The sequence below is a fragment of the Sprattus sprattus genome (genome assembly GCF_963457725.1).
Source record: "Sprattus sprattus genome assembly, chromosome: 13".
Lineage (NCBI taxonomy): Eukaryota > Metazoa > Chordata > Actinopteri > Clupeiformes > Clupeidae > Sprattus > Sprattus sprattus.
In genome coordinates, this window is record NC_137911.1 from 17,552,174 (window position 1) to 17,571,399 (window position 19,226).

The 19,226-nt window shown below is 45.1% G+C and overlaps 1 protein-coding gene across 1 annotated transcript in view; it reads left to right on the plus strand.

Moving 5' to 3' along the window:
* The window catches only part of ccdc85ca (coiled-coil domain containing 85C, a), a gene marked incomplete at both ends in the record, with an annotated part of 34,243 nt that extends 15,017 nt beyond the window's left edge, over positions 1 to 19,226 (plus strand). Inside the window, 5 exons of the mRNA XM_080849724.1 lie at positions 10,395 to 10,468; positions 13,126 to 13,230; positions 17,464 to 17,559; positions 18,097 to 18,195; positions 19,137 to 19,226. Of these exons, the coding sequence (XP_080705850.1) occupies positions 10,395 to 10,468; positions 13,126 to 13,230; positions 17,464 to 17,559; positions 18,097 to 18,195; positions 19,137 to 19,226 (464 nt within the window). The remainder of the gene's footprint in view (positions 1 to 10,394; positions 10,469 to 13,125; positions 13,231 to 17,463; positions 17,560 to 18,096; positions 18,196 to 19,136) is intronic.

A 19,226-nucleotide genomic window follows, 5' to 3' on the forward strand; every position in this document is an offset into this window, starting at 1 on the left:
TACCTGGGACTTGAATTGAGATTCAGACGATGAATGGCAGGCGCTCTGAACATATAGATTCATGAAGAGACGCTGATGCTAAGAGCCCACAGCATATGGGCTTCTCATCGGATCTCAGTGGAAATGAACACCGGAGCCACTGAATGACAAAGGGTCGTGCCATCAGGCCCGTTCCCTCCGCCACGCATGTCAGGTGTTAATCGCACACATGTGTGTCCTGCGAGAGATGGCAGCGATTTAACGGTGCTGATGTTTCAGTCGGAGCCATCTGCCTCGCTTCTTCGGGGACCTGAACATGTGATGGATGAGGACAGAGAGCTGACATCGCAGCTGCATCATGCTGAGATGAAAGGACAGTGTTACCACAATGACACAGAGGCTTTACCTCAGAAAGAATGAATGGTGTTATTGGTGATTATGGCTTCAGTCCCTCAGAACTGGGAGGACCAGTGTGGGTGAAATGTGAGGATTTAACCCAAAAGCTTAATTTGCTTTAATCACAAGTGTCTGTGGAATCATATGAGCGAGGGAAAGAGTAACAAAGAGAGGAGGAGGAAGAATCTGACTGAATTATATTTTATATTTTGATATGTAATAAATTAAATGAAATGAAATTAAGTGTATATATTATAATTTTGTAGTCTTTTACCTTCACTACAAAAGAAGTGAACTTGAAACGCATGTCATTCTGATAATGGCACACATGCTGTTTTAGCTAGTCATTCCCCAGTCATGGACAAGTGCCTCTAATATAGTGGAAGTTTTGGACTTTGGAGGTTTAGCCTTGAAGTTGTGTTATGTAATGATCTCCTTTGACCACTGACTTTCTAGTTAATGCACAATGCGTCGGATAAAGCCTTCAGATAATCTGTGCCTTTCATGTTGATGCACAACAATGCAATCTTAACCTCTAAACCTCTGATTTGTTTATGCTCTTTGTTATTTATAAAGCAACTAATCTGTCACTGCATTTATAAATAGCATTTACATTTATGTGTTTCCCTTTTAGTTGGAGTGCAATAACTCAAAATATAAGCATCATTGTTAAGAACAGTCAGCTCTCCTCTCCTCTCACGCCTCCATTAGAGTCTAAACGTTTAACGCCCCAATGCTGAACCTCCGCCATGAAAGAGGAAAAGCCCATGCCTTCATTCACCCGCAGAAGATCTAAAGTGACGTGTTGCGCGTGTGGCTACGTGTGTGTGTGAGTGTGTGTCTGTCTGTGTGTGTGAATGTGTGTGTGTGTGTGTGTGTGTGTGTGTGTGTGTGTGTGTGTGTGTGTGTGTTTGTTTGTGTGTGTGTGTGTGAGGGTGTATGTGTACATATCTCGCGTGTGCGGGTCTGTGCTGGGCCAAGAAGCTGTGGTGAGGTTGCCGTGGCAGCTGAGAAGAAAGAGTTGAGGAGTGATGGGTGGTTATTTGTGTGTGTTTGTGTTTGTGTATGTGTCTGTGGTGGTGGTGGTGTGTGTGTGTGTTGGGGAGGGGGGGGTATGCATGTGTGTTTGAGTGTGTTTGTGTGTGTGTGTGTGTGTGTGTGTGTGTGTGTGTGTGTGTGTGTGTCTGTGTCTGTGTGTCTGTGTGTGTGTATGTGTGTGTTTGAGTGTGTTTGTGTATGTGTGCGTGTAGGCTTACTCACTGCCCCTCAGCACTGCGCATCGTTATGCTGCGCTTTTCAACTACGCAAACAGAGATCGGCAGTGACAGCAGTGATCTCAGACCACGGCTGGACACACAGCCACCCCCACACCCCCACCTTGCCTCTGCCTGCCCTAGGGAGGAGTTCGTGCCACTCAAGATACAGCCAAAGTATTTGTTGACATCGCCATCCTTCCCCTCTTCCGTCACACCATCCCTTCTAAACAAACAACAAGCACCCTGTGACAAGCACTCTTCTCCTGTCGCAGCTGCTGTGACCGCACAGCGTGTGAGCAATAGCTCTTATCATCTTATCTCTTATCTGTTTGGGGAAATGACCCGGCTTTGTTGTTCTTAGATTCATACTCCTGGTTATGTCATTGTTTAGTCAGTAATGGTCTTACAGTGGCATAAGGATACTACATGCCAGTGTCACAATGCCTTTTCCATTCATCCATGACTTAATCTATTCACTACATCTGTCTCTTCATCCACGCACCCACCTATCTCCTAACGTCCCTCCTGCTTGGATAGTTGTGTCTATTTCATAGGATGTCGTGGTGAAATATATGTGCCCGCTTTGCTGTGAGGAGGTGGTTGTTGTGTAAACGGTTGCGTAAGAGCTGTCAGCCTGTGACGCTGTATACAGTGCGTCCCCTGACAGGGTTACAGCCTCGCTGTTAAATAGCTGTCGCTGTGGTGAGCATCTGAGGGCTCCTCAGGCCCACTCCCCACCTCCTGACAGCTGGGTCACAGTCAAGCTCCCTGGCTCCAAGGCCTGTGGAAAATGGCGGCGTGTTACGTAAAACAGAGATTGTGGTTGAAAGTGCGGCTGAAAGAGCTCTCCATCGTTGACTTGGGATGTATAAACTTTCTGTTTCCTTCCATGCCCTGACAGAGTTTCCTCAGCGTACGGAAGAGGCAAAAGGCTGTACTTGCCGGTTGAACCAGCAGACGAAGCTTGGCTGAAGGAAGCACTACGCTGTCATGTGTTAATTAAGTGCAACCTACAGAATCCTTTTTTCTTTTTTTTTAATATTGTATTTATTGATTTTTGGTTAACAACATACAGGTAGTACAGACATCACAAATGAAAATACACAGTTGTTAACTTCTCACCCCGCTGCCCCACCCTATTTCTATGAGGAGATCATGGATTTGCAGAAATACAAAGGCAGGAAGGCATCCAACACAATAAAGGCAACAGAATCAGGAAAAGGAAAAAAAAAAAAAACCTACAGAATCTTGACAAACATTTAGGCCTTGCACTCTAAGGGCCTGATTTACTAATATGCGAGCGCTTCTTAATCTGCGTTCGCAAATGAACGCACAGTGTTTTTGCGCATTTTAGTTGGTATTTATCAAACCAGATCGCGCTGGGCAATCTGTGTTTACTCCGCCCTATATAGGGCCTGATTTACTAACATTGCGACCGCTGCTTAAACTGCGTTCGCACATTAACGCACGGTGTTTTTCCGCATTTTCCGTGGTATTTATTTAGGAAGAGAATATGAAGCTTCAGCAAGTGGAGATAGCCTAGATATATTGGTTCACGTTCGCTCAATCACTGAACCTGATTTTAATGCATAAACTGCCTATTATAACAATATAGATGTGTACATGGCGAGATTAATAATGTCTACAAGGGACATGGGTTCACTACAATATATATGGACGTGGGTGCAATCAATGGTTCAAATTACATTCGGAAAGTTTGCGATTTAAAAAAAAGTCCTGTTTGATGTCTATAATTTCAGCTGTGGCAGTGGGGAAATGTATTGACCAGTGCGCCAAAGCAATGCTTCGAGTACCTGTGTGAATATTTGTGAAGGCTGAGATATATCAACTGCTGATACTATAACTGTTTGAAATGATCCGGTGCCAATATTTGCAATGTTTACCAACTGATTGAATGGAATGTGATCTCCGTTGGAGGGTTAGATGTCATCTCTGATCTGGTTCAGTAATTGAAGTATTGCGTGGCTGGTTAACCTGTACCGTCTAATGATTTGTGGTTCATTTAACTGAAAATGTGTTATGCGAGTTGAAAAAATTATTTCTGTGCGCTGTCTCTGTCTTCTTTCTTCGCCTTTCTCTTATCACTGCTGCCATATCAACGTTTTCAGACTCAATGAAATTGCGCTTCCTGGTTAAGACGTGCTTTTATGAGGCGGAGAATTATCCTGCAAATTGGAGACGTGCGCTCCACAGGCAGTTTAGTTAATACCACGCATGACATCATTAGGCGCACTTACCTTGTCTCCACCCATGTAAATTGCGCCTCACGCCTACGTTACCACCCACCTCCAAGTTACCTCCCCTGTTCACACACACAGGCGTTAATATGCGCTGCGGCCCCTTAGTAAATACCGTTTTATGTTTACGACCGCTATTTTACGCCAGAAATGGGCGCAATCCTGTTAGTAAATCAGGCCCTAAGAAACTGTATAATATTGTGAGTGCAACCCATTTCTTCCCTGTTGGACATTTTCTTGGTGCTCAACACACACCAGTAACATGTAGAACAACACAGGGGGACTCTACAGGGTCAACAGTAGTCAGCCAGAGCTGTTGTAGGTTTTTGCTGATCTTGAGGAATACGACCCTCTCCTGGCCTCCAGTTTCCAGTGTCTCTTCCCCTTTCTGTGCAGATAGCTTCACAGGAATAGACCATAGGATGGATAGGCTGTCCAGGGAGGATATCATTATCTCTCTTAAGATGCGGTAATGAATAGTCAGCTGGTTTGTCAGCATTTGTATGGATTCACATTTACTAAAAGAGAGAGACTATATGCTGTAGGTGAGATTCCCCGGTTGTTTGCCAGCATTTGTAGGGGCAAACATATGAAGAGAGAGGTTATTAGCCCAACATTGGGCAGAAATGAGATGAAACTGCAATGGCTTGTTCCAGTCATTATTTTTTTTAGATTTTTAGTTTTAGTTTGACTGGAAAAGTAATTGTTTTCGGGCTCAATCAGTGGCCATACACTTTTTCATAGAGGAGGGCAGAATCACACTTCAGACAGACTCATACTAGAGTTCAGTCGTCTCTGAAGTCTCTTAGCATCCATGAGTTTGTACACTATCTTCACTCATCGCCCCCAAGAAACCACCCTGAATGTTTCCGCACTCAGCTGGAATGATCCTCCTTTTGAGAAATCACTGCAAAACTTTGACTGACATCTTCACTTGGTCAAGCTAGGATAACACAGTGTGCTGACTACATCTTCACTTGGTCAAACTAGAATAACTCTCTGGCTCCTGCTCTGGCTCCTATCGATAAGAGAGGAAAGCCTCAGAGACTTCTGTTAAAGTGCTATGTGTGGGTTCTGGGGTTGACATGGGTTTTCGTCAGATGGCATCAGCTCAGTGCTGTCCGGTGAAGCGTGGGCCTGTGTGTTGCCTAGCCAGTGTGACAGAGTCACACAAATACATAAACACACACATACACACACACACACACACACACACACACACACACACACACACACACACACACACACACACACTCTCTCTCTCCCCATCTGATGCCTGTCACAGATGAGTTCCCTGAACGCTAGCCAGCCTGTTCATCAGGAGGTTTCGCTCTATTTGCAGCTTTAGTGATGGCAGAGGAGTGGCATGTTGGACGTTGGTATTTTATCATTTTCAATATGTTCGTTCAAAGGACATGAATCAAAGATTGTAAAGGGCAGACTGTTTGACTGAATTTAAGAGTCAAAGTTGCATTATGGGTTCGTAAACATAATATTTTCAAAAATTGGGCAGTGCTTAAAAGGTTTTTGGGGGGATAAACAAGTCTGGGTTGCAAGGCAAAATGAAGAAATTGCTTGATGAAACTAGTTGAACCAGTTGAAACTTTGCACCATTAAACATGGGAGTAGTGCTTCAGCCAGTGTGTGGACATGCTCTTTTTGCAGTGCCTCAGCATGGTAGTGTAGTGTCGGTCCACTCCACGCCCTCATCCCAGCTCCCCTGTGGAGTTTATTGATGAAGTATGTGCTGAGACGTATGCAAGAGAAATCAATACCTTCCTGTTGGCCGCTTGGATCCTCTAGGCCCCCTGTATACACACACACACACACACACACACATACACACGCACACACACACATAGGCACATACCATCACATACACACACACAAGCACATACAAACACACACGTGCACAAACACACACACACACACACACACACACACACACACACACACACACACACACACACACACATACAATCACATGCACACCACCCTGTAACTGTCAGCAGGAGTTCGGGTTACGGGGGAACTGCTGAGCGGGGGAACCTCAAAAGGACCGGAGGAACAATACCGCACTGTTTGCCTTTCTTCCTCCTTCACATCTTGCAGTAATTGAAATCATTCCTGGACTTCCAGTAAAGGACAAGCTCCCCCCTCCCCTCCCCTCTCCTCTTCTGTGCTCTCCTCTCTTCTACTCCCTCCCCTCTCCTCTCCTCTCCTCCCCTCTCCTCTCCTCTCCTCTCCTCTCCTCTCCCCTCCTCTCTTCTCCTCTCCTCTCCTCTCCTCTCCTCTCCTCTCCTCTCCTGTCCTCTCCTCCCCTGCTCTCCTCTCCTCTCCCATCCTGTCCTCTCCTCTCCTCTTCTCTCTCCTCCCCTCTCCTCTTCTCTCTCCTCCCCTCTCCTCTCCCACTCCCCTGACCTATACTGGAAACTCAGGAGGGGATGTACTGTTGTTTTTCTTCCATTACTTGACTGTGACCCTCAGAGACAGAGGTTGAGGTAGCTAGCTGGTTTAATTAGTGCAGCAGTTATTTCATCTTCACAAATGGGCCCTTGTGAAGTTTTCAAGGAAGATGAGGCTCTTTCAGGGTAGGTTGATTTTATAAAGGAACCTTGAGCCAGTGGAAAATTAAATCTAAACAGAACACAATTGAATAATAATAATAATAAAAACAACAGCAACTATAATGCTTCTTGTTCGTCTTCTTATCTTTGAGAGGTTGAACTAAATTGAAAGAGTTATGAAGTCTACTTTGGTCTGCTTCTACCTGTGGGAGTGTGTTTCCCTGTCTGTGTGTTATTTTCCCTTTCATTTCCTTGAGTGTACACTTATTAATCCCTGTTCAAACACACGCTTGAGTAGAGGGTTAAAGTGGTGTTTACTCAGGCAATGAGAGGAATTTAATGATGGAATGTTTTCCTTGTTTGTGTCGCCTGTTTGACCAGAGGTGACTCTCTTTGTTCCTCTTCTCACGAGAGGTGTGAAAACACACCTTTTCACACACTACTCTGATGGGAGCGAGGTGTGCAGAATTGATCCTCTCTGAGTGGGTCAGTGGCGTGTGACAGGAATGATAGAGAGAGGAATATTCCAAGGTTGTTTTCCATCGCTTTGCTTCTAGTATGAAGAGTGATGTAAATTAATTAATTAATTAGAAGCAGTGGATTTCAAAGACGTGGTCGTACCCTGGTTTGTTGATTGATCGTTCTGAATGACAAATGTGGACAAATAGTCATACCCAAACAGCTTCAGGCCATACAAGAACTATCTCACTATCACATGTTGGGTTAATGCTCCTAAAATACTGCTGAGAGAAAACCCTGAATACATCAGCGGTGAAGGGGCACCTGGGGAGTATGAGGTCATGGGTCAGTCTTCCACAGGTACAGCAGCATACAGTAACACGAACACTACCACAGCCTGCAGAAAGAGATCTGGTGTTCGATTCAGCCCTGTTTGTTTATGGTATGTTTTCTTTTCAATAAAAGGATTGGATATTCGTATAGTGTAGGATTACACCCACAAACTCTGAGTCGTAACCCTGAGCCCACAGGTCTGAAAGCTGCCAGTGTGTGCAGTGGTGCTACAGGTACTGTGAGGTAAAGCTCTGCGATAACTTTACATGGAGAGTTCAGAGTGCATGACCAGGAGCCTGGCTGAGCCTGGCAGCAGGGCAAGGATGGGGTGGGGGTGGGGCAGCCTGGGTTGCTGTGGCTGCGTCTTCCGCTGCTCGCTGTTGAATCTGATCCAAAGGGTCAGCTCATGTCACTTAGTGTCACGTCATTGGGCGTCTACATGGAAATGTTGCTTCAGGTCTCCGCTTTGGCTTTCTCTCGCTCTCTCTCTTTCTCTCTCTCTCTCTCTCTATTTCTGTCCTTATCTCTCTCTCTCTCTCTCTCTCTCTCTCTCTCTCTCTCTCTCTCTCTTTTGATCTCTTCATCTCACTCTCCCTCATTCTTATTCTGCCACACATGCATTCTCTCCTCCAGCATGTCTTTCTGTGCAGCTGAATGAGTTCAGGTGGGTGTCTCCTTGAGGTAATCCTCGCTCTGCGTTCCACTGTTGACAATGCAAAGGCATTTGTACATTTTACAGCTAATCCCCTCGCCTGATTATATATGCTTTTGATCTCAATGGCGGATTCTGTTCTATAAGTCACACAACCCTGCTCCGTGGTCGAAAGGGACGAAACGATTAAATCCCCCCCCTTTCAATCTCATGCATGATTGAGAGGGAGATAAAGCACCACTGAAAGAGTCTCCGAATGAGAGGAATTTGCTTTGTTGGTCTTCATGTTTCAGAGCAGCACAGTGTAGCCTTACATCTGAGACCACAGGTAGCTTCTAACACTGTTGTACTGGCGAGTCATGGAGACTTTGGGTCAGGTGCACAGGGTGTCTATAGCAAAGTGCTTGCAAAAAAGGCTTTGATTCTGATACACAGTGTGTCCATGAGTGCCTGCAGATACGTTGGTTATATGGTGCCCATTTGGGTTTGTGATCGCGGACATCGGTTCTGATATAGAGTAAGTCAATTTGGGCCTGGGAACGGATACTTTGGTTCTGGTGTGTAGTGTTTTCATTTGGACCTGTGAACAGGGACTTTGGTTCTGATAAGTGGTGTGTCTGTTGGGCCTGCGGGGAGCGCCTGTGTTAATCGGCTTGGGTGCTGGTTCTGGCTGCTGGTCAGGTGATCAGATGTGCTGTAGTTAGATTAGAGGGTCACAAGGAAGGCAAAGAGGATTAGCACGAGAGGGCCCCGGGCTGCCCGCTCCAACCAGCTGCATTGAGTCGCGCTGCCTCTCCTCTCTCTGTTTTACCACTAAAAGAGCCATGTGGACCCATCACTAAACTGGGATTAACTGTTACTCATCGCACACCACACTGGGGTCTATCATGGTGGAAGGTTGTGACTTAAATGGGCAGTGATGCTGTCGTTTTTCTCCCTCTTTGATCATGTCTGTGGCCGTTAGAGAGGTACATGCTTGCACTGGACGGTAGTGACACCTGGTGGTGATGTGAGATCGGATATAGGTGTGAAGTCAGAGGCTACAAAATGGTGCCCAGTGCGTTCAGCAGGGGTTTATGGGGTGGAAAGAGGGCATTATATTGCCGTCTGTGAGATCTGCTGGTAGTTCGAGCCTGGCAGTCTGCACACAGGGCAAAGGTTGGAGCTGAGACTCCTTAATGGTGCCATGGTGAGGCTGAGTCAAACACACACACACACACACACACACACACACACACACACACACACACACATACACACGTACACACCTACACATTACTGAGGCCATAATTTAGGCCATGTCTCACTTTCACAGAGATTGGACAAATGGGTGTGGCTTTATGGAGGTCACTCTACTTCAAAGAAGTGTGTGTGTGTGTGTGTGTGTGTTTGCTCTCATTAAGTGTGAAAGAAAGACAGCGACACGGCCCACTAATCCATGTTAAACATTCTGAAGAGCCATGTGTTTGACCCTAGGGAGAGACACACACACTTCAAGGGGTTCCCTGGGCGTCCCACACACACACACACACACATGCACGCTATGCAGACACAAACACACACAGGCAAGCGTGCATGTGGAGATGCACACATCTACTCTACACCCCTTTGTAAACTCACCCTGATTGAACTCAACCTGATTTAACTTAAATAAATGCGTGCATTAGTCAATGTGTTGGTGTTGCATTAAATATTAGCGACATCAATAGTTTATTAAGGAATGTCTTTTCGCACAACACGTTTTATTTACATCCTTGCAACTATCTTCTCTGTAGAAATCTACCGAATTAATTTCTAGGTTTGAGTTTGCTGTTTGCACACTTGAAGCGAACAGTGTGTTCAGATAAGAGGCGGTGGGGGGATAGATGTCTTTCTGCTCTGAAGAGGTATGCAGCCCTAATGAGCATGAAGTCAGGCGGGGCAGGACAGGGCAAGGAAGGGCAGGGCAGGGCAGGAGACACAAGGGCTTCCCAGGGTGAGGCATCCCAAACACAGCTGGGGTCAGGAGAAGAGTCAGGCCCACTCTACAGGGTCAGGGGCTGCCAGATACTCACACTGACACTCGCACACACACACACACACACACACGCACACACACAGATACAGGCACACACACACACACACATGCAAAGAAACACACATACCCAGGTGTGCACATGCAAGCAAACAGACACACACACATTTTCAGAGAAACACAGACACGCAACACCTGAATCTTTAAAGTTCTATTTGCATGTAGAGTTGTTTTTAGCTCAGCGAAAGCCACGAAACGGCATCAAAATCACTTAAAAAGAGATATTTTGGAGGAATGTCTTTTATCTGTTTGGCAAGTAACTATATAATATGTGGTCTGGATCCTCTCCATCCTGGCGGGATTTATTTTCCGATACTGACCATCGGCCTATACATTCTCTCTGACTTATCAAAGCTTTTGACCAGTGACATGCAGACTCTAACTTTTTGACCTCCCTTTCTTCTTCTCCCTTTCCCTCAGATGTAAACTACATCCGCCAACTGGAGTCCAAGGTTCGGATATTAGAGGATGACAACAATAAGCTTCTGGCACAGGTAAAGTCTGAATCACCCATGAAGCCATATTATAAAATTTTGCAACACAGTGCACAGTCTGAATGAAAACAAAGACAGAAGATTATCAAGTAACTGTTGCAGGGTGAACTACTGCTCAAAGCTGAAGGATACCTGCAGAGACTTAACCCACATATTGACAGGCTCTTGGACTTCAGCAATGTTGGAAGAAAATTGTAATGGTGAACATTAAACTCTGCTGTGGCCTGACTGAGCTGGAACAAGTGGATTGGTCTGGTTGTGCCAGCCTAACACTGTGTGGGAAAAACACAGGCCATCCCTTAAGTCAGTGGCGGAGTCGTTATAAAAAGACATCTAGCACAACCTAAGGAAATGAGGGAGACTTCAGCTAGAGTTATGCCTTCCCCCTGTTGGAAAATTATTCCATCCTCCAGTAAAGCCGCAAAGAATATATGATTCAAATGACTGCTGTTGTAATGAATTTCCATTTATTTATGGAAAAGCCATTAAATGCCAACACTTATATAACACAGAGACACAGCATACACACATGCATACACACACGCACAAACTTTTGAAACACAAATATGTTTGGCTGTTTCTATGCCGCTGCCGTGGTAATCCCCACAATGTGTATTATTATGGTCTGTTTGCACACAACAGCAATCCTAAGCGGTGATATGGACGGTAAGCTGCAAAAATGGATTTTCATACAAATGGCCTTGTGTGTGTGAGACCCAGTTTGGGAATAAATAAAAAAAAACGACAGGCTCATGTTCACTGCAGCTTGACACTCAAGCAGATTATACAAACAAGACTGAAAATTGGTGGAAATTGCTCTAGTTCCTCACACAACACAGCTCTAGCACATTGCACAGTTCACATGAAGAGCTGCTGCAGTATTTAAGAAATTGAAAAGAGCCATGGCAGCCGTGCTAAAAGCAGTCATGCTGCAATGATGCATCAGGACAGATGCATGCTGAAGTTGATGGATGTGTTTTGATGTGGTCCTCTGAAGCGGAAAACTATCCCTCACTTTAGCACCAGACGCTCGTTTGAACTTGTGGCCCTTTGCCATTTTTTTTCTCCAGTTCTCACCTAGCGGTGTGTTTAAGTGTCACGTGTAAGTGCACACAGATGGGGGGGAGTGTGAAATCCTGCACACCCATAGTTTATAGTTCCCATAGGGAAGTCATCTCATCTATGTCAGTGGTATGAAAACATGCTTGTCTCAGTAGGAGGGTTGAGTTGGAGGTGGTTGGACATTTAGTCGCCGTTGTTGGAATATGTGCTTTCTTTAAGTTAAGTGTGTTGGAGGAACATGAGTGGATGCTTGAAGGCCGTGGAAAGGATGAGTCAATGTTTGTCCCCCTGCGTGTGCACATTAGTGTGTGCATTCAGTTTTCCGTTACGCTGAAATGAAGCGCTGAGAGCCAAGGCCAGTCCCAGTCATGCTGGAGGGAAATGGACGGGCTTGCAAAGTGACCATTCTTGGTTTACTGCTCACTCCAAGAGGATACACTACGCTACAGGAAGTCTTGATTGTTTGAGTAGTGTTTGACTTAGGCATCCAATGTGTGTGTGTGTATATGTGTATATGTGTATATGTGTGTGTGTAGGGGTGAGTGTGTGTGTGTGTGTCTGTGTGCATGTATTGAAAGTATACGTGTGTGTATTAACGCTTATACGCTGGTATAAATCACTGGTATAAATCACTGTGTGATCCCTGGTTCTCTGCCCTCCTCTGTCCTGCCCTCTGTCCAGACTATGCATTTTTTAGTTCTTAGAATGACTTGGTCTTAAAGGAAGGGTCTGCCATTCTAATCCAATATACTTTTTGTCTAATTGAGCGAATTGTTGCTCACAGTCCTCTAGCTGTCCGTTGTATGTGACCTCAAAAACCACTGGTGTTCGTATAAAGTCTTGGCTCTGTGAATGGAAAAACAAACATAGTGGCTTAGACTGATCCATGAACAAATCCAGCCAATCAGCACGTTGCGTCAGGAGCATGTCCAGTAGGAGTTAAATAGGGGGGGGTGTCATTTAATTGGCTGACAACACCCTTTCACCAGAATCGCAGACTCTACCTTCTGACAAATGGTAGTTTATTCTAAATAATTTGAACACAGTACAAGCACAGTAGGTAGGTAGGTGTCCTATGAGCAAAATGAATACAAGATTACATCAGGCAATGCATTTGTCCAAGATAAAAAAGGCACTGCAAAACAGGTGTTCTTAAATTAGCATGGCTGGTTTGAATGCAGGAGCTAAAGACTTGTTCATGTTGAATAAAACATTAGGCGGGGAGCTTAGTCATATCCACCGTGACTTGACTTCAGGTCTCCCTCCAGGACAAGCATGAGCTGGACTCCTAATTAACCATGGGAAGTCACGTGTGGTCCTGCTCTGTTAAAATTCATACAATCACACAACTTACAACAACTGTTCCTAATAACTGAATGGAAATGTAGTTAAAAAAATATAGGTATATACAAACATTTAAACCTTTTTGCCACAGTGGTATAAGTGATTTGATGGGCTGACCATGAGACCCGTTGAAGGCAGATAGACAGACAGACAGACAGACAGACAGACACTTTCTTTATTCCAAAGGCAATAGTTGTAGTGGTGGTCGAGGTGCTTTACTCTAACCTGGCTCTCTGTTTATGTATCTGCAGCAGGGGAACACGGGAGATCTGAAGACGCTACGGAAGGGGCTGTCGCTCTACCACTCCGAGTCCCAGCTCTCCTCTCTCGCCAAGTACCAGGAGGCTCTGCAGAATGTACGTACACTCCATCAATATCAGCATTGATCAGGACTAAACCCAGGTTCAATTCACTGCATATTTAAAACACTCGTCCTCTATGTTGGACGTTAACTTGAGTAAACACACAAACAAAAAATAGTGTCTGTAGCTGATTGATTGATTGATTGATGATCTCAAAGATCATTAATGCGATTATTAGATCATTAAGATCAAATGCATTCAGTTTCTGCTTATAAATAATTCAATTCTCTTGAAATTGTACTTTTATTGACATTTTTCAAGAAACAATACAACCATACAGTATTTATATCTTGTGCGTCTCACCTGTGTATTACGGAGCAGGGCAGAGAAGATTAGCACATACTTGTTGGACATCCAGGCATGAGAAAGGAACGAGGCTAAGAGGGCTTTAGCTTTTTGGTCAGGGTCCTCTGGCATTATGTAATTTCCTCAACGTCTCTTTGATTCTTCTAAATCAAATCATCCACTTTAATCTGCCCCAACCACACAAGCCCTTCCCTCTTTCAGTCTGGCCAGGGTTTGGACGCAGTAAACAACACGCTGTACAGAGAGAGTTCACTTTCCCAACACATCAAAGCAATCTGAGAGGCTTAGACGAAGGACCTTTGTATGAATTTCTTTGTTGCTTTAACTTCTCATGTGGGTTTAGTCTGCTCTGGATGTTGACTTTCCCCCCTCCAAAGTTTCCTGTGATGCACCTTAACCTACATAGGTTTCTACATGAGTGCAAGATGTCTTTCTCTCCGTCTCTATCTCACTCTATCTCTCTCTCTCCCCACACTTTAAGAGTTGCTGTTACTTTGACTCTTTCATCACTTCTATTTGTCTTCTATTCCTCCATTTCCCCCTCACACCCATCTCCCCTTCCCCTCACCTTTCTCTTTCATGCTCACCTTATTAGACTCCCACACTACCCTCTTTCTCTGTCTGTCCTCAGGTAGCCAGCATTGTTCTGTGCCTGCTCCTGCACTGATAAGTCATTAGCGTCATACAGTCTAGCCAATCAGCCCGCTTATCAGCCATGCAGAGACACAAGGCTCACAAAGGCTCACAGGAACCTCACCGTGCAGGGCTCTTGTTTCCACAGGAAGGAGAAATCAATTAGCCTGTGACACGCCATGAGCCGCGCACTGTGAAAAGCCTTCGTTGTTATTGTTGTGTTTATTTCTCCATTGTTTATATTTTTCTTTTCATCCACTTCTCTTTTGTCTCCTCCGTCCTTTCACTCATAGTGCAGGATGAGATGACTCAAGTGAAAGCCGCCACCGTTATTGTCGTTGTCGTCGTCGTCGGGCTCGTGAACTCATTATCATGGCTTTGAACTTTCACTTCAAACAGGAGAGGTGGATGACACCTTTAAATTATGCACGGCTGCTCTTCTAAACCGGGAGCAAGGCATTTGTACAAGACCTGTGACTGTCGTCAGGGGTTAACTGAGTGTTTAGAATGTCAAGTGTCAGGGGGACATGTGTGTGTGTGTGTGTGTGTGTGTGTGTGTGTATGTGTGTGTGTGTGTGTTGTGTGGTGGTGGTGGGGGGGGGGGGGGGGGGTGTGTGTGTAGTAGCCTCCACCTACCTTCCCCTCCTTATGATGGAGCTAAAATTAGTCTATCAAACACAAGGGTCCCAAAGCCCCAAAGCCCCGTGTGACAGATGTGGGATAACCTCCACCAGGACAGACTCAGCTTGAGTCTACGCTACGCTAAACTAAGTCAAGATGGCTACAGCTTTCAGGATCTTATATGGCGTGCTGTTCTTTGCTGTATGCAGTTTTTTGAGCTATCTACGTCAGAGTTCCGATTTAAACTTGAATGGATTTCATCTACATAGAACCCTACACAGACTCTGCTTATTTGATCACATTCTTTGGGTGTTTGGGATGATGAGTGAGCCTTACCGTAGCTGTGAAAATAGTTTACTCAAATGTGGGTATTAAAGACGTTCAGGATGTGATGGAGGAAACCAAGAGACTGAACATCCTTGTGTTGGTTTCCCATGATGCAAACACTCAACCTTTTTCCATCCCTTTTTGGTCTTATGATTTCTCTGATCCACAGAGGAAAATAAGATTTTCCACAACAACCCTTCTCAGTAAATGTTTGTTGTTTTGGTCGATTGTTTGTCAATTTCAACGTGTATGACGTGTGTGTGTGTGTGTGTGTGTGTGTGTGTGTGTTATGCAAGGGGGGCTTTATTGGACTTAGTGGATTTGCTGTAAGGGGACCTTTGTCTTACCTCATTGTGGATAAGGGCTCTATTATTGAACTCCTTTTGTGGTCTGTTGTGGAGGGTGCCTTGCGGTGAAAGTCAGTGATGGTGGTTAGGCTTTTCGTAAGGGGTCCCAGTGGTTATGCTGGTTTGTTTGTGGGAATTTTGACTATGTTGAGACAATGTAGTTTTTTCTTTCTTTTTTTAATTTATGTCTCCATCTCATTTGGCAGGGAGCCCCTGATGCAGACACTTAGCCACCCATTTGGAATTCAGCTTAGCCGCCCTGCTGCTAGCAATCATATGGAGAACTATAAAATGAGTCATGATGCTCACTCACAAGCGGTTTGCCCTTCATGGCAGACATCTCTCTCTTATGACGTCTCATTCTGTCTTTCCATTCCTCTCTCTCCATTACTCCACTTGCCCCCATTGTCTTTCTCTCTCACACTCTCCCTCTCCATCTCTCTCTCTCTGACCCTCTCGTTGACTGGAGGTGGTAATGTTGTATGTGTTTTACTGGTGTAATTGTGTAAAAAAGTTGTTGCGCTTAAGGACTGAACCTCAAACCTCTCTCTCTATCTCAGATTCACACTCTTTCTCTCTCTTTTTTTTCTCTCTCTATCTATCCTTCTCTCACCCTCTCTCTCTCAGATTTGCACTCTCTGTAGCATTAAAAGGGTCGTGCATTGGGACATGACATTTAATGATTCCCGGAGGGGCTTTGTGGGTTGTAGGCCTGCACAGCACAAATGCCATGTAATTAGGACTGGAGTGGAAGGCAGCTCAGTGTGGGTGATCTGTGTTTGTACAAGCAAGAGATTTTCCTTTCAGCGATGCCTGTGATTTAATCACACTGACTGGACAGTCATTACTAATGGCTTCCGAAATAGTGCTGCCAGAAGTTACAAACCCTCACAAAACCTACATTTCCAACGGTGTAGAATCTGCTGGATCATAGAGGATCTGAATTTGAGATCTTGAAGGTGAATTATTATTGTGCATATAATAAATTAAGATATGCTCAGTACTATCAGCTTCCGGAATTTTAGTTGTAAAAAGCCCAACTCTCCCACTCATTGGCAGAGGGCTGGAATCCCAGCACCATTTTCTTCTCAGAAAGATGGACAGCCCAGCCCCCACCCCACCCCCCTTCCTGTTGCAGCCTCCACTAATGGCCGTTCTCTGCCATCTGAACTTGACCTGCAGGCATCGTCCTGCCCTGGTCAGTCCTGGGCACGGCCCACTTTGTGAGTGCGACCCCAGGCCAGTGCGTGCCCACACCCCTAACCCGGCGCTGGCAGCTGGAAGTGAGCAGCACGGGGGCATTTTCTCAGGGCCGTGCCCTCCTCCGCGCCCCACTGCCGGAATGCCAGCCCAATTGTTGTGGATTTAACGCTAGAATGGGGCTCAAAAGCCTGGGTCTAAACAGAGCCTCCGCGGGGTCCCGTCTGCTCAAAGGGCCCTTTGTCAGGGGGCTCAGAGCGCCAGCGCAGAGGCAGAGATGAACCATAATGAGATGGTTTAACCCATTTAGTGCCTGTGTAGACAGGGAGATATGTACATGTATGATATGTGTGTGTGTGTGTGTGTGGGAGAGAAAAAAGAGAGAAAAGGAGAGGCAGAGCATGAGGGAGAGAGACAGAGAGAGGAGGTTTAGGAATTAGAGAGAGAATGATCAAAAACTTTGCATTGTGTGTGTGTGTTTGTGTGTGTGTGTGTGTGTGTGTGAGAGAGAGCGAAAGAGAGAGAGAAGAGTGAGTGTGTGAGGGTATCTTTCTATATGTGTGCCATAGAGATAAAGAAATGGAGTCAGTGTGTCTATGTGTCTGAGGAGAGAAAGAGAAAAAGTATTAGATTGCATTGTGCAGTTTGTGTTTGAGAGAGACAGAGAGCATGCATTTGTGATTGTGATAGCACATGCATTATAGATAGATGTAGAGAATGTGTGCATTTTCATGTTTAATTTTCATGCATCTCCTCTGAACATCAGCCTGCTCCTCTACTCCTCTATCTGCAGGGTTCTGTTCACATTCCTGCCGCAGAGCTGACCTCCCCCTCCACCCCCAACCTGCCTCCTGCACAGAAGCCCGAGGCTGTGGTCCACGCCATGAAGGTAAGGCCCAGTCCCATCCCCCACGCATGAGTGGTCCAGTGCTCTGTGCAGGTCCAATGACTTCTGAAGAATTTCAGAAATTAGAAAGTAAACACTAGCTTTCCTCAAGGTCCCAAGTGGTTGTATTTTTTTATCATGAGATAAAGAGCAAGTGAACAAGTTTCTATTTACGTTGCATAATACTTTTTTTCTGGAGTTTCAGTGAGATTACAAAGCATGTGAATCATCAGGCCATTAATGGCTAATGCTCTCAGTGAGCATGCAGTGTTTTGTAATCTTAAATTTAATCTTCAGACAAATACTTTAAATCTTTAAGCACTTTTGTTGAATTGGTCATAACTGCACTGTAGATCACACAGAAAGCAATTGTGCCACCATGTGGTATGTCTAGTAAATTAGATATTTTAAAAGCCTCCATTCCCAGTCTTCTACACAGAGTAGAGATCATCCTGTCAGAGTCAAATTTAGATATCAATACATAAAGTTGCTAGTTGCTGTGACAAAAGTGAGCATTTGTCTCATCCCTTGGTGTTGCAGGTCCTTGAGGTGCATGAGAACCTGGACAGACAGATCCCTGAAGATTATGAGGAAGACCTGAGTGAAAAAGAGAAGGCCATTGTCAGAGAGATGTGTAATGTAAGCAGCCTATTGGTTATTTCTGTCTCATGTACTACAGGTGTAATACAGTGTGCGTGAGTGTGTGATTTTGTACAGTTATGTTTGCAGAATAAGTACTGTGTGTATATGTGTTTCCTTGAATTTGAAAGTGCATGTTTTCATATTTGTATTAGGATATAGTGTGAATATTTCTGTTGGTATTCTGCATGTGTGTGTGTGTGTGTGTGTGTGTTCTGCATGTGTGTATGTTTTTTCTTGAGAGAGTCGTGCATCTCATCATTTAATAGAGGATCGTGGCTCCCTCTACGGAACTACAAAGCTTTGTTTTTACGAGGACCGTAATTAGTGTCCCTGGGTCGATGGGCTTGGAGTATTCATGGCACAGTTGTCAATGCAATTAAAATAACTTCACCAGATGAAACAATGCCACTCTATTGAAGCTTGTTCAGGAAGCCACTGGGTTCTAAGCACTGAGGGGTTCAGATCCCAGATAAGGATTCCAGGGGCCCCTCTCATGTGTGTGTGTGTGTGTGTTTGTGTTTGAAAGGACGGGGATCTGGGAACGGTACACTGACATTGTTCTCGGACATATAACCCCGGTATTTTCACCGCTCTACGTCTGTCAAAGAATCGCCACGGTGATGATGTGCGGGCACAATGCCACCATTCATGGTCTCTGATGCCCTGGTATTAACTGTAATTAGGCCTTCATGTCTTTTGTCTGCCTCTGATATCTCTCTTTCCCCACTACTCCCTCTGTCTGTGTGTGTGTGTGTGTGTGTGTGTGTGTGTGTGTGTGTGTGTGAGTTAGTGTGTGTACGTTGTGAACTTGTGTAACATCTCTTTCTTTTTTCTTTGTCCCTCTCTTTTATGTTCCTTTTTTGCATACCCCCATCTCTCTCTCTCTCTCTCTCTCCCTCTCTCGCCCTCTCTCTCTCTCTCTCTTACTATGCTCTCAGGTGGTGTGGCGTAAGCTGGGGGATGCAACAGGCTCTAAGCCCTCCATCCGGCAGCACCTCTCTGGGAACCAGTTCAAAGGACCTTTGTAG